This window comes from Vanellus vanellus, assembly GCF_965231255.1.
Source record: "Vanellus vanellus genome assembly, chromosome: 11".
NCBI lineage: Eukaryota > Metazoa > Chordata > Aves > Charadriiformes > Charadriidae > Vanellus > Vanellus vanellus.
The window spans coordinates 13,575,130-13,588,404 of record NC_138916.1 but is presented as its reverse complement, the minus strand read 5'-3'; the positions used below and the strand labels follow the sequence as shown (position 1 = coordinate 13,588,404).

General features: G+C 40.1%; 1 protein-coding gene across 1 annotated transcript; it reads right to left on the bottom strand.

The window, feature by feature from the left end:
- Positions 1-4,010: 4,010 nt before the first annotated feature.
- Positions 4,011-10,287, bottom strand: BLOC1S6 (biogenesis of lysosomal organelles complex 1 subunit 6). Its single transcript, XM_082488822.1, has 5 exons — positions 10,048-10,287; positions 9,082-9,226; positions 7,989-8,076; positions 7,290-7,376; positions 4,011-6,504 (listed from the first exon to the last, which is right to left on the bottom strand). Exons 1-5 carry the CDS (start codon positions 10,109-10,111, stop codon positions 6,385-6,387), a joined length of 504 nt encoding a protein of 167 aa, XP_082344948.1. The 5' UTR covers positions 10,112-10,287; the 3' UTR covers positions 4,011-6,384.
- Between the last annotated feature and the right edge of the window lie 2,988 nt (positions 10,288-13,275).

Sequence of the window (13,275 nt, the reverse complement as noted above, 5' to 3'; positions counted from 1 at the left end):
GATACAAGTTACCCTTTCAGAGGAACTTCTCAGTATTTGGTAGTTCCATACACATATGCGAGGTTTCTGTAACGCTTTCACAGCTACATAGAACCAGCTACACCAGACTAAAACGTGTAAACATGAAAGTAAGAAAGCCCAAAGTTAAAGGGCCTCTGAAATAATTTTTTTTTTTCCTGTAGCTTGCATAAGACTTGGCACATCTAATGCTAGTTCCACAGAAGATCTGCACAACATTATTCTACATGAAAGCAGTGTCACATAAATAAACCCTCCCCCCAATTTTAGTCAGATGCCTTCCCTTTTCTCACCTCTGAGTGCATCTGAAAACAAAACCCTAATACATGTGCTTCTCCAAGTTTTGAAACAAACTTTAACTTCAACTCTAAATCTGGACCCCTGCCAAACCCTGATCTAAACCCAGCTGCACATTCGGCTGGCACCAGCCTAGAGGTCCCACCTAGATCCACTTTGCGTAGGTTGCTCACTTCAGGCTGACTGAATCTGAAATCACACCCCTGCAAGAGCTGTGACCTAGTGACCGCTGATAATTCCACATCTGAACTTGATCAGGTTACCTGTAAGCAGCAACCCTAAACCTTAATCTAATGGTCCTTCTCTATAGACAGAAAAATAGCAAAACTATTCAATTTGAAAAAAAAACAAACAAACCCAAACCACTTACCAGATGAATAATTAATAATAAATAAACGACCTCTGATGACAGCGCATTCCCATGTAGAGGCAAAGGCTCTTTCTCAAAGCTGCTGAACACCTACACTTGCACGGATTTCACTGAACAGAAAATGTACTGGGAGAAGACACAATCATCTTTAAAAATATGACATGGAGATTAGACATCTTTGTTAATACATCAATACAAGTGACTTCTCTACAGAGAAAAAAACACACAGTTTACTGTCACATCTTTTAAAACACCCCAACTCTAAGGTTTTTTAATTTCTAAGAGCTTCCTGACTTCCCATTCCCAGCTGCCCTGGCATAGTCAGAATACAGCCTTTTCTCACATTTTTTTGTTCCAAGAGATTTAACCTCATCTCTGTCCGTGAGAAAATAAATTTGTTCTGTTTTCAAATGCATATTTTCAGGATTGTCTTTAAATATTAAAAGATCTTCTTTATGCTCCCATACGTATTTCCCCACAGACTTCTTACAGAGATGGTCTGCAATTTTAGCAATTACTTAAAATAATACCTTAAAAATAGAACACACACACCAACACGAAGAAACTACCCACCTGTGGCACAGAGCTCTCCCGCAGCTGCACGAGTGCTGCCCAACCCTCCCGCAACAGCAAAGTCCAGGCAGGGTGAGAGGCTGGAAGCTGCTGCACGAGGGCTGGGCACGCTCCGCCTGGCTGCACACCTCCTTGGGGCCACCGGCACCCCGGGATGCCTGCAGGAGCGGTGGGTAACTCTCCCTGCTCACCAGGTAACTGGGCTTCCCTGGGAAGCCCACAGCATGCGCCTCATTGCCCATTAATTATACTGACCACCCCACAGGACAACATCTACATGTCTGCCTAGACTTAGACTGAGATATCTCCAGGATGGGGATTATTCTTCCACGCAAAGTGCCTACCTGACAGCGAGCACAATCTCAATGAATTTGAGTAACACTGGGTGGTGTCAAAGAAAAGCAGTAATTTCCTCACATCATCTTTGATATTTTTTCTTAGAGCTACTCTTCTTCTGGCATACCTCTGAATTACAGCATCTGAAAGGCTAACAAAAAAGAGGCAGTAGTAAAAGCAAAAAAGAGTAGAAGCAGAAGCAAAACAGAGTAAGAAATCCATTCTCATACAGACTTTACCAACATGACTTCTTACCCAGTTTTAAAGACTGGAAAACTAGCAACTTCAGTTGAGCGCTGAAGGGCTGAAACATTGGTTTCAGGTAGTGGGGGTGGCAAAGAGCCCATATTAACTGTTCTGTTATTACTCTTGCAGGCTGTATTTACACGGGAGGATATTACTCTTTACATGAGTCCCAGGTGACAGGAGAAAGTTCTTGCTCATCAAGGTCGTAAACTATATTGCTAATGTAGAGGTATAGTGTTCTGCTGACCAGTACGTGTACAGGTGGTCTTGCTTTCACAGCCCTGCTGGGATGTACTTTCATTGCAACACATGAAACAAAATAGATCAGCCTTATCTTTTGTCATACATCTCAGTGTGACCGACAGTGCAAAATTAATTACTTCTGTAAATTACTGCTTTAGAGACTATTGCCTTTGCACATGTACACATTTCAAAACTATTCTTTATGAAGCTTGCAATGATCTGTTTCATTAAGTTTGTAGAAGCTGAATGCATTTGTTGCACCTTTCCCATTTGCCAAGCAGGGTGTTCCGTTTCCCTTCTGAAAGCCCATGGCTTGACACCATGGAGATAAACAGGTAGATAGGAACAAAACCAAGAGGGAAATACTGAGTTATCAGGTATGGCCAACATTTATGATTTAAAGCTACATAACACTTCAGGAACAACACTTAGGTTATGGACTCGAGTGAGTCATAACCTCCCAGATCTGTGGTTGCCAACAGTTATTGCCTGGAGGCAAACAGTGAAAATTCGCTACACCAGCACTGTTGTGACACTGTAAGGTCCCAGTATCAGAGCTGTTCCCAGCAGTTTTACTTCGATCACCTACATAGGGAATATCTGAAAAAGCTAGATTTGTCACATCATAAGAATTCTTGGCTGCGCTGGTATCGCAAAGGACTGGTTTGAAGACATACAATGGTGGTGGTGGAAATGCAACTGTTCAGTTTTGGTGCCTGTTTTTCTACAAATCCCTTTGCTGAGGACTGAGAAAAGTAAAGTAAGTACAAGTGTACTTCAAATTACTGGAAAGCAGTGATATTTGTGCCAAAACCAACTGTTTATTTCAACTTAAGCTACACTTTGATTTAAAAATAAATAAATGAATAAATAAATCAAACCATCTTTGCTACCTTCACATACTGTCTTACTAGGAAACTTGGTGCCTACTGCCTGTTTTGCCTAGCATGAATAGCCAGATTAATATTTATGCTGTTGTAATTTGCATTCTTAGAGATTTACATCACTAAGTCCAAGTCCTGCAAAAGTTTTCAGCAGTTATATCCACATAACTAATCCAAATATCAAATAACCAATTAGATTTAATGAAGTTTAAAAAAAAAAAAAAAAAAGACTTCTGCAAGGTGTGGCATTAGAGTGTCAAGCTTAGAATTAAAATAAACAGTCAGTAGTGTTGCAAAGCAAGCAGTAGGTGGCAGAAAGTATCTACCCCAGCATAATTAGGAATAAATCATCTGAGAACTCTCTCAGATGCTAGAATCACTACAGAACGGCTACAGAAACAACCTTTACATCATTATTTATGCTATTATCACTTAGGTCACAGCACACTTGAATAAAAACAGATAAAAGATTCTGCAGCCATATTTCAAGAAGAAACAAATATTCGTCTTATGAACATGGCAAAGCTACTGCTATCAGTGAAAAACGCGGATTTCACCAAATTAAAAATTGGCTCACATAAAGCTATAGGTGGGGGAACCCAAATTCAGCATCCAGGTTAACAACAGCAAAGATGAAAGCATGGGAAACCAAGATGCCCTAGCTATCAACAGTAATTCCTAAATTTGTAGCATCTTACAAAATAAAAACTCAAAGAGTTACTGCACAGTTAAGTGTCTTACTTCTGCTGCTATGACTTGATAGTTCAAAACCAAGTTAATTGCACCGAGTATGAAACAAACAGTACAAAAAAAAAGACTGCTTTAAAGCTGTCATTTTATCTGTTTCTAAAAAAGATGCAGCTAGCTGCACCTCCTCGTGCAGATGGAATAAAAAGTCAGTAAGAAAAATGTATAACACTACCACATTCATCTACTTGATAAGTCATTTTTTATAAAATCAAGCAAGACTAAATATATACAGTAATAGAATTGCTCACTCTAGCTGTGCCTATTAATGCAAGCATACAAGTTTAGATGCCACTATCATTAAATTAATTCAGTAAAAATGTGTCTTTTACTTTTTATGCATTAAGACACAAGAGGAGTATTCGGAAGAACAATATCCTATGGAGATAACGAATTGTAGTTTTGACTAATATAATTTAAGAGCTCATTAATTAAAAAAAGTTATGTAAACTGACCAAACTTCCCCCTATGTATGTTAATTTTCCCCCTTCATTACAGAAAGGTCATTTATTAAAATTTGTTCCTTATTCATACAAAACCCAGATTTTACTACAATTTTATCAGAGACGTTATCAATGACATTTTTACATATGTGCATGGGATCCTCAGGCAAGCACTTTGTTATACCTTTGATCAGAAATTATTCCAAAGGAACACTGAGATACGCAATTGCAAAAGCGTCGATTTCTATGCTTACAATTGTGTATTTTCAGTAAGAGTGGCCATGATTTTTGAAACAAAAAACCATCCCCACAGATCTTCAGAGAAAGAGACCACAACTTCAAACACTAAACTGGATTCTAGATGAGAGAACACAAATCAAGAAATACCACAGGAATTTAATCCCGATTTGGATACTGAGGCATCATTTTATCTTATACTTTAATATGAACTGTTTAAACTCCCAGAATCTAATTTTGAAGTTACATTAGAAAATAAAATATTTAAACAGTATTTAGTTGTGTACATTCTACTCCAAAAACTGACTGTGGAAATTCTTTACATTTCTCTTAGAAATACATACAAACCACAGCACAGGCCAACAATCCACTGGCAATTAACAGACACAACTCAACTTAAAGAAAAAATGCCTGTGGAAATTTTTAATTGACTACTGCTTCAATAACAGTATTTCAGTGTCTCTTCAGACTGCTTCAAGTAGTTTGTTCTCCGCGCCCCAAAACATCATCCCAATTTACCTTGCATGTTGGATGATTACTTGTTAGAGTATGTCTTTCACACAAAAAGATGACAAATATTAAGAAAAGGGAATTAGAAGTTCAGAAAATTATAACACAGGAGAGTCCAGGCAGGTGTATACTGTGTAAATTATCTAAAATGGAAGAAAAAGTAAAATTGACTGTGCCCCACTGATACCTTACCATACATATTTTATGGAAAACTTTACGTAGCTTACCCTTCGTCTTACTTCAAAACACAGCACTTAAATTACTGCGTAAAAAATAACACAAATATAAAATAACTTGTTTGTTAGACTGTATGAACAAATACTTTAAAGCTCTTTTACCAGTCTAGACAACATGTACATTCGTTTGAATGACAGTCCACACCAAGTGCTGCAAGAAAGCAATTACATTCAGAGAAATGGATATCAATCTCCATTCCATGTTTAATATCAGTATACACTATTAATGATCAATTTGGGCAAGGACAGCATAACAAAAATTCTCTTACATAACCCTGAAGTGCAAATGAATTATTTGTTAAGGAAAAAAATTAAATGCAGCAGTTTTTCCTAAAGGTAGCTGAATTTCACATGAAGTAGAAATTATTTAGTTTTGGTTGCGTTTTATTTTGTCACACAAAATGAAGAAACTACAGCTTCCAATCCCCCAGAAATCTGCTTAGACCACACAGACTTCCTGTTGAACCACTACAGAGGCAACAGTTCCCTGATTTAACTCAAATGTTTGTGGAAACACAAAGTAATTAATCCTTGTATTGCGCATATTCTGAGAATCTTTACTGTTCTGCTTTCCCCTACCCCAACCAATTCAGCTGGGAAATTATTCAGAAGTTATTTTAAAGCTGTTCTTAGGTTACTCCATGACAAAAAAATAAAGACTGCTGCAATAAAGTGAGCTTTCAGGCAAATACCCTGGAAGTTTCTTCAGTTCATTTGAGATGCACCAAACTAAAGCTGCACAAAAAGTCAGTATTTATGAACCAGGGCATCGAAAAAGAGATCCCAACTGCTTGAATCAAAGCAGTTTCAGTGAAACAGGCAGCAACTGAAATCCAGGAATGAGAACTGAACTTTAACTAGTATTCTGTATTTTGTCTGAAAAACATGTATGCCAGTTATCAAATATCTCTCTGAGTTCTAAACACCACAAGAACAGATGAAAAAAAAAAAAAGGATAGTTACTTAAAACTCTGATGCCTAAGTTCTCCTATATACATATATAAAAAAAATTAACTTACATTATAATAATATCAAACTGCATAGCATTACAAAAGAAGGCAACTTGAATGGCTGAAATGAAAACATTTGAATGTTACCAACCCTATTATTACCATTCTGGAATTTATAATATCATAGTGTAGATTGTTGCTGGTAACAGCTATAGCCCAGCTTAAGCAAAATCTGCCTTAATTCCAGAGAATGCAGAAATGATTACTTCGGACAAGTTGTTGCATGCTCTGCTTTCACGTCCTCCTAGCAGGTTTTGCTGTTAATTGCTTCTCTCTTTCAAGCTCCTTCTCACGTTGCTGTTCTCGTTCTAGTTCTTCCTTCTGCCTCTTCTGTTGCAGCTTAAGTGCTCTTTTCTAAACAGAAAAGACATTAAAATAATTCTAAGTTTTACAGCTGTATTTAAGTTGGACCTAAAAACAAAATCCCTCCCATTCTGTTAACATTCTCTTCTCCGATCCATGCTGCTTATGACTTATGTTGCTTATGTTGCATAAACTATACATTTCTTCTTCTTCCCTCCCACTTCCATTGTAATGTTCAGAAATAGCAAGTCTGTGATCTACACAGGGAAAATATAAACTGGATTCCTTTCGGTCTCACTAAAAGTCATCTTCTGCGTACACCAGACAAGGTGTGTACTGTGCAATTTATTGCCTCTAAGAGAAAATCCTTTTTATACATACTGAAGGGCTAATCCTGCCGGAATGTAACCAGAGACTACCTGTACAGCATGAAGTCGGTGAACTTGTACCACTGGGTATTACATTAAATAGGAGAAATTCTTACATTTATGACAATCTAGTTTTCATTAAAATGGCACAGAAACTGAAACAACAAATAACTAGTTGGAACGGAGTGGAGTAAGTGACAAAACAAAGCATGATTATTACAACACCTAAACACAATAACGACACTGTACTAGTAGTTCAGATGCGTAAGTTGCTTGAGTACAGGTAGGAGTTAAGTGAAAGTTTAAAAACATACGTGGTTTGCTGCTACTGCAAACACCCATTTAAGAAAAGGACTGAAGATTCTATTTTAATCTGAACTTTCAGCATGCACGCAAAACAAAAGTTAAATATCTAATTATGTATTCTTGAATTCTATGTTGAAAATTAAAAATATTTATCCCACTCACTTTTAACTTTGATGTCTTCTCATGGAGCATCATCATTTCATTTCTAATATTCACTAACTTGTTGTGATAGCGTTTAGCTTCTGAAAACTAAAAACACATAACAGTTAAAGCACTGACTGTCGAGTTCGAGTTGGAATAGTTGTTTTATAAAGCTGCACAGCAAAAACAGCAATCAAAACCAGTGATTATCAGAACAGTTTGATAATGGATTAAGCACGTTCAAGTTTTATATATAAAAGTTTACATATTACATGTATTAATATAGAAAACTACCGTATCTCAACAGGTGCACCCAGTAATTAAGATTCATTAAACAGAATAAAAATATTACCATTTAATGCACCACATAGCAGTGTTTCATGTACCCTTCCTGCTAGCCTGGAGAGGTGCACAGAGCTCACGTTGGAATCTCAGTCCTACTGAAAAATGGCATACATTTGCTTTGGCTACTGGTTTTGAACAACTAGACTTACTATCACGGGCTGACTGAGCCTGCTCTTTCTTCCCAGTGCCCTTCCTATTTAAGGGAAATATGCTGGTTCCGCACCCTCTCCAGCAATAATTTGTCCCGAATATCTGAACTGGTTGGTTCTCTTCCTGTAGGTCATTAAGAATAAGGAAAATCTGTAAGTTGCTACTAATGCTTCAGCAAGAAAATCTACACTAACAGAAATTTAAGAAAGCATTAATAGTACTTACCAAAGCATTGATATCAAGAATGGAGTTACACTCTTTGAATTTTGAAATTTCTTGTTCTAATGTTTCTAGTAATACCACTTGGTTCTGTCTGAAACAAAAAAAGATGCATAAAGCCAAAGTAAAGTAGCACATATGCTTTTCAACCAGACCTTTAAATAAATACTACTTTCGATCATAACAGAAATACATGCTTTGCAATATCAGAATCCTTTTATGCATTGCTAGGCGATTTCAACAAAGACACAAGTAAATGGTTTTCAAAAAATCCCAGCTGAGTACACACAAATTGAGCTGGCATCATACAGCATAATAAGATATCCACGATGAATATCCGAAAACCCCGAACAGGCACTCTGCAGGTTGGAGTGAGTAAACACTCCTGGGTCAAATGAAGGGAAAAACAATCAGCTCGACTTCCCACTCAGTTGTCTCTGCGTCATGCTGCAGGACTAAGTTATTTCTGTATAGAACTTGCGTGGATCCTTTGTGCTTATTAAGGAGCTTCCATCCCACACAAATCAGCTAAAGTCCTTCCAGACAGCGGCTGTCCTTTGCATACAGCATAACCACATCATGCATTGTGAAACCCAAACCAATGTACCCTGCAAAACCCGAGATGGATCTGTGTAAAGCCCTTTCCAGTATCTTTGCATCTATGGCAGATCCAGCCTGCATTTGAAATAAACTATTCTCAGTTATCAGTGAGATGCCAACGTACAAAGAATTCTTATCTGTTTAGCTCCTTAATTATATTTTCCAAGTGTATCTTTTGCAACACAGTTTAGAGACTGGACAACAAAAAATATACAGCACTACAGGCTACCCTGAATACAAACTGCATCTCTGCAAGCAAAATAAATCCAGCTTTCAGCAGATTTTCCACTACAAAAGTGAACACATATTTAGGAAATCTACATGTCTTCTGCTATACTTGGCTTGGGGGGTTTTAGTGTCCTAGTGTTATACATTCTTTAGTCAAAATTCTGACACAATAAACTATATTACAGTTAAGGGTAGCTAGAACATTGTACTGAAAAAAAAGCGGCAAAGAAAGTATGCATGTATAAGAAGTTGGTTTTAAAAATTTGCTTACGTAAGTTCCTGTAGTGCTGATTTTGATCGCTGAAGATCAGGCAGATAATGAGAAATCAATCCTTCAGTTAGCTGCTCCACAGCTTTCTCATCTATTAAAGGCAGATCTTCTACTACTCCTTCATCTGGAGACGCATCACTAGGACCTATGCCAAAGAATAGCAAGGTTGAATGCAACAGGTCAGCGGCACTTCAAGTTTCACCTAGAGCAACTATATTTTCCTGTCCTACACTGAAGTTGTAATTCTTTGCACTTTATCGACTAACTTGTGCTTCCTTTTTCCTCCCCCTCTTTACCCCTCCCTTATTCCCAGTCTTACATCACAAGCTCCCTGGTGACCAGTTTTATCTGAACACCAGCAGACCAGAAAAAGGGAAACAAAATATTCCAAACACATCTTATAATAAATATTCCAAGTACTTCAGTCTACTGAGGAAAAAAAGGGGCAATATCAGTTGTTCTGGCTATGCACTAAGAACACCTTAACATTAACATCCCCCCACCCTTTGCTTTCAAAGTCAGAGAATAAACCTAGGCCTCCCAAATAAAGGTCTGTCACTCAAAACAAGTGAAGACGTCATTAAACCATCACACGCTGAAGTCCAAAAGTTTACAAGTTAGTTAGCAGTTACTGTGAATTTCATCTCGGCAAGCTATGATTATTTATTGTGTGCAGAGCTCTTGGAAAATAAAAGCCTTTAACGTGTAGGACGCATCGCAGAGGACAAAACGAGTACAGCGGCAGGCATTTCGTTTCCGAGTGACCCCAGCCGTAGGGCCCTTGCCCGCACTCCCCGGGGGCGGACGGGAGAGCCAAAGCCCCGTCTCACGGCGGCCCGCCCCGCGGCCGGGACAGAGAGGGCTCCCCGCGGGCGCTCAGCTCTGCCGGGGTGGGGGGCGGCCCCAGCCCCCTCCTCGGGCCTCCCTGCACCCGCCTTGCGCCCGGCCCGGCCGCCCCTTACGTACCCAGCGAGCGCCCGAGGCTGGCCGCCGCCGCCTCCTTCTCCTTAGGCCGCTCCGCGACACTCATGGCTGCCGCTCTCCGCGAGGCCCCTCGGGCAGGGCAGGGGGCAGCCCAGGCCGAGGCCGAGACTGCGGCGGGAGGAGGCGGGGGCGCAGGGCCCGGCCGGGCAGCGGGGCTCCAGCCGCCCTCACCCAGCGGGGCGGCACGGCAGCACCGGCCGCGCGCCCCGGCCTCTCACCATAGAGTCTCCTCGGCGCGCACACGGCTAGAAGGGCCGCCGCTCCGGGTGCGGAAATGACGTCTGAGTGGCGTTCAGAGGACTGGGCAGCGTATGCCGTCACTGGGGTAACGGCTGTCAGGCGGCAGCGGGCAGAGCACGGCGGGGGGAGCTCTGCTTCCGAGGGAAGAACCAACCGAAGTCCCGTCAGGGCGGCCTTCCCGCCGGACGGACTGCCTCCGTGTTTCACAAACCGGTATTTCACTCTCCAGAGCTCGTGCGGATTATCCGGTACTTTTAGCTTTTGTTCCTCAGGAAATAAAGTCCTGAGGACTGTTTTTTCTGTCTGTATCTGTCTCTGTAACTACCCCCACCAGTCTGTAAGAGCAATAATAACTTGCAAGTGTATTTCTTTTTTTTAAATGAATAACCACTTTGATATGGTGTGGTAGGATTTACATTTTCCTCTCTTTTATCTATAAAGGTCTTTTGGGGAAAGGCAGGCTCAACTATGGAAAGAAACCAATGGGGGAACTACTCAGAAAGTGTGTGAATGCGGTATTTCCATAAGACTCCAAACCTTCAAGATGGAATTAAATTCAGGGAGTCCCACTAATGCTTTTCAGTTACACGCCGAGGCAGAAAATGGACTTCAGTGATGAGCTGCCATTCTTAAAATTGGCATTCTTAATGACAAGATTGTTGCAAATTCATTTATACTTTTCTTCATGTGTATGTTCTGATTAACTACTGATGACAATTATGTTGCTATTCTGTCATCAGATTAAAAACTTACCTGTTTTTCTTTCTTTTTCTTCTTTTGCTTTAAAAAAGAAGCATCAAAGGCCTGGTCTGAAGCCAGACTGCAACAACAGGAACTTGTTCATTCACTTAAGCAGACTGTAATCAAATCCTCTGTTACAACTGGTTAGCGTTTTTACTTAAAGTTTCTTTGAGTGGGAAAAAAAGAAACTTTTTTGGAAAGTTTCACTGGGAAAGACTTCTCAGCTTCCAGATGGAATTTCTAGTAAGAACAAGTGAGATAATCACTCTGAAATAGTCTCACTTGAGATGTGGGAGTTTCAGATTTGTGCTCCTGCTTTGCCTGTTCCAGGCCCTCCCACGTCTTGCAGAAATAGACTAAGGATTGGAATATAAAATTGGTATCTGTTTTTTTCTAGGCAAGTTAAAATTTAACTATTTATAAACCAAAACGCTCCAAAAAGAAGATTGATAGAAAGCCTCTCTTGTTCCTTTTCCTCTGTAAAATGTTCTCTGTTTCACAGTAACTATCTTCCAAGTGCATTACCAAATTCATTATCCTGTGAAGGTAAGGTTTTATTCTAAGAGAAAAAGATGTTTGAAAAGGAAGTTAAGTGAACGGTATAATAAGGAATGTAAACATTTGGTGAAAGTAACAAAAGGTACAGTTTCCTGCTGGTCTAGATATTTCATTTCAAGGAGTTGTGCAAAATCAGTACTAATGTTACCATTGTTACCTAAAAATAGGATACCACACAACAAAAAACTCTATAACCCATGGAGCCAGACAATGAAACAGCTTTAATTAATCAGACAGAAAATCATGCTGAGGACATCTCTATATAATTATCCAAATTGGATTTATAGTCCTTACACAGCAACAGAGCTACCCAAAGGAGACTGTGAAGAACCTGGACTCTTTAGCTGATGGCTCTTCTACCCATCTGTGGGCAGCAACGTTTGTGAATCTGTCTTTAATATCCTTGTACGCTTCCTAGCTTTCTCTCCGGTTCTTCTACAGTCCTCGGTTGTGTTCCTGCACTTGCTTGTTACTCCTAATCCTACAGCAATTCACACTTACGCTCTATCTCCAGACGCTGATCCAAAGTTTGTACACAACTTTCTAGCTTTCTTGCTGAGGTCTTATGCTCCCAGCAACATTGCAAGCTCATGTGCTGGAAAGCTGTTAAATTTCGAACTGCTGGCAAGACAAATGCCTGTGTATGTGACACTGTAACAGCAAATAATCACGTTTCCTTTTCATTTTATATTGTGGCAACTGTATTCAGAAACTTTTAATGCAACACTGTCACCTAACATTCTGGATTTTGTTGTTCTAACTGATTTAAGCAGTGACATATATAGTAAACGCCCTCCCCGCCCTAGAAATCTGAGCAAAAATGGTGTAAGTTAGCTTGAATTGTATAGCAGATAGTATGTTTTAAACAATCAGCTTTGAAAGTGCTGTATGACTTCAGGGATGACAGTATGAAAAGGAAATACTTCACATAGGTAACTTCTTAAAGACTCTCTGTCCTCATTAAGTAAACATGACTACAGAGGGAGTACAGCCTTGGCTGTCATAATAAAGAAATGGAGCGTAACAGGCTGTTCCAAAAGGCTCTGCTCAACAGAGATTCATCTTGACAACGTATGACTTGGTTCTTGACTTGACACCACTTCAGAAAAATCTGGTTGTAGTTATTCAGTAAAAGGCAAGCTGGCAAACCTTGGTGCGTTGGTTTAGGGTGTTACGTCTCCCCAGCTTACTACCCTTCCTCAGTGCTAGAAGTTTCTGTCCCTGCAGGAGGGGCAGCAGAATGGAGCGTGAGCCCATTCCTCAATCCCCCAGTGCAAAGCCCAACATTTTAAGTCAGTCTTGCAAGCAGTTGTTTTGTTGGCTCCTGCCTGGCTAGTTGTTCACGACGGGGTGTCCTTGTGCACTTGTGCTGGTACAAGTGGTGAAACTGGTGAAGCGCAGGGTGAGTTAAATCACCCGGAGAGGAGAGCAAAACCATGAAGAATGGCTGAACTGGAACACAGCTGGGAGCGCTTCCCTGGGCAGCAAGGCTGGCTTGACAGGTTCCCAGTCTCCACTCTCATTCTGACTCCCACACTGTTTGCTGCCCCCCCAGTTGTCACATGGATGTCTGTGCAAGTTGTGATCATGGAAGCAGTCTCAGTGGCACATACAAATATATCCGAACTCCCTCCAATATGTATTTTTTTTAATTCTGGCCCATTTCAGGGA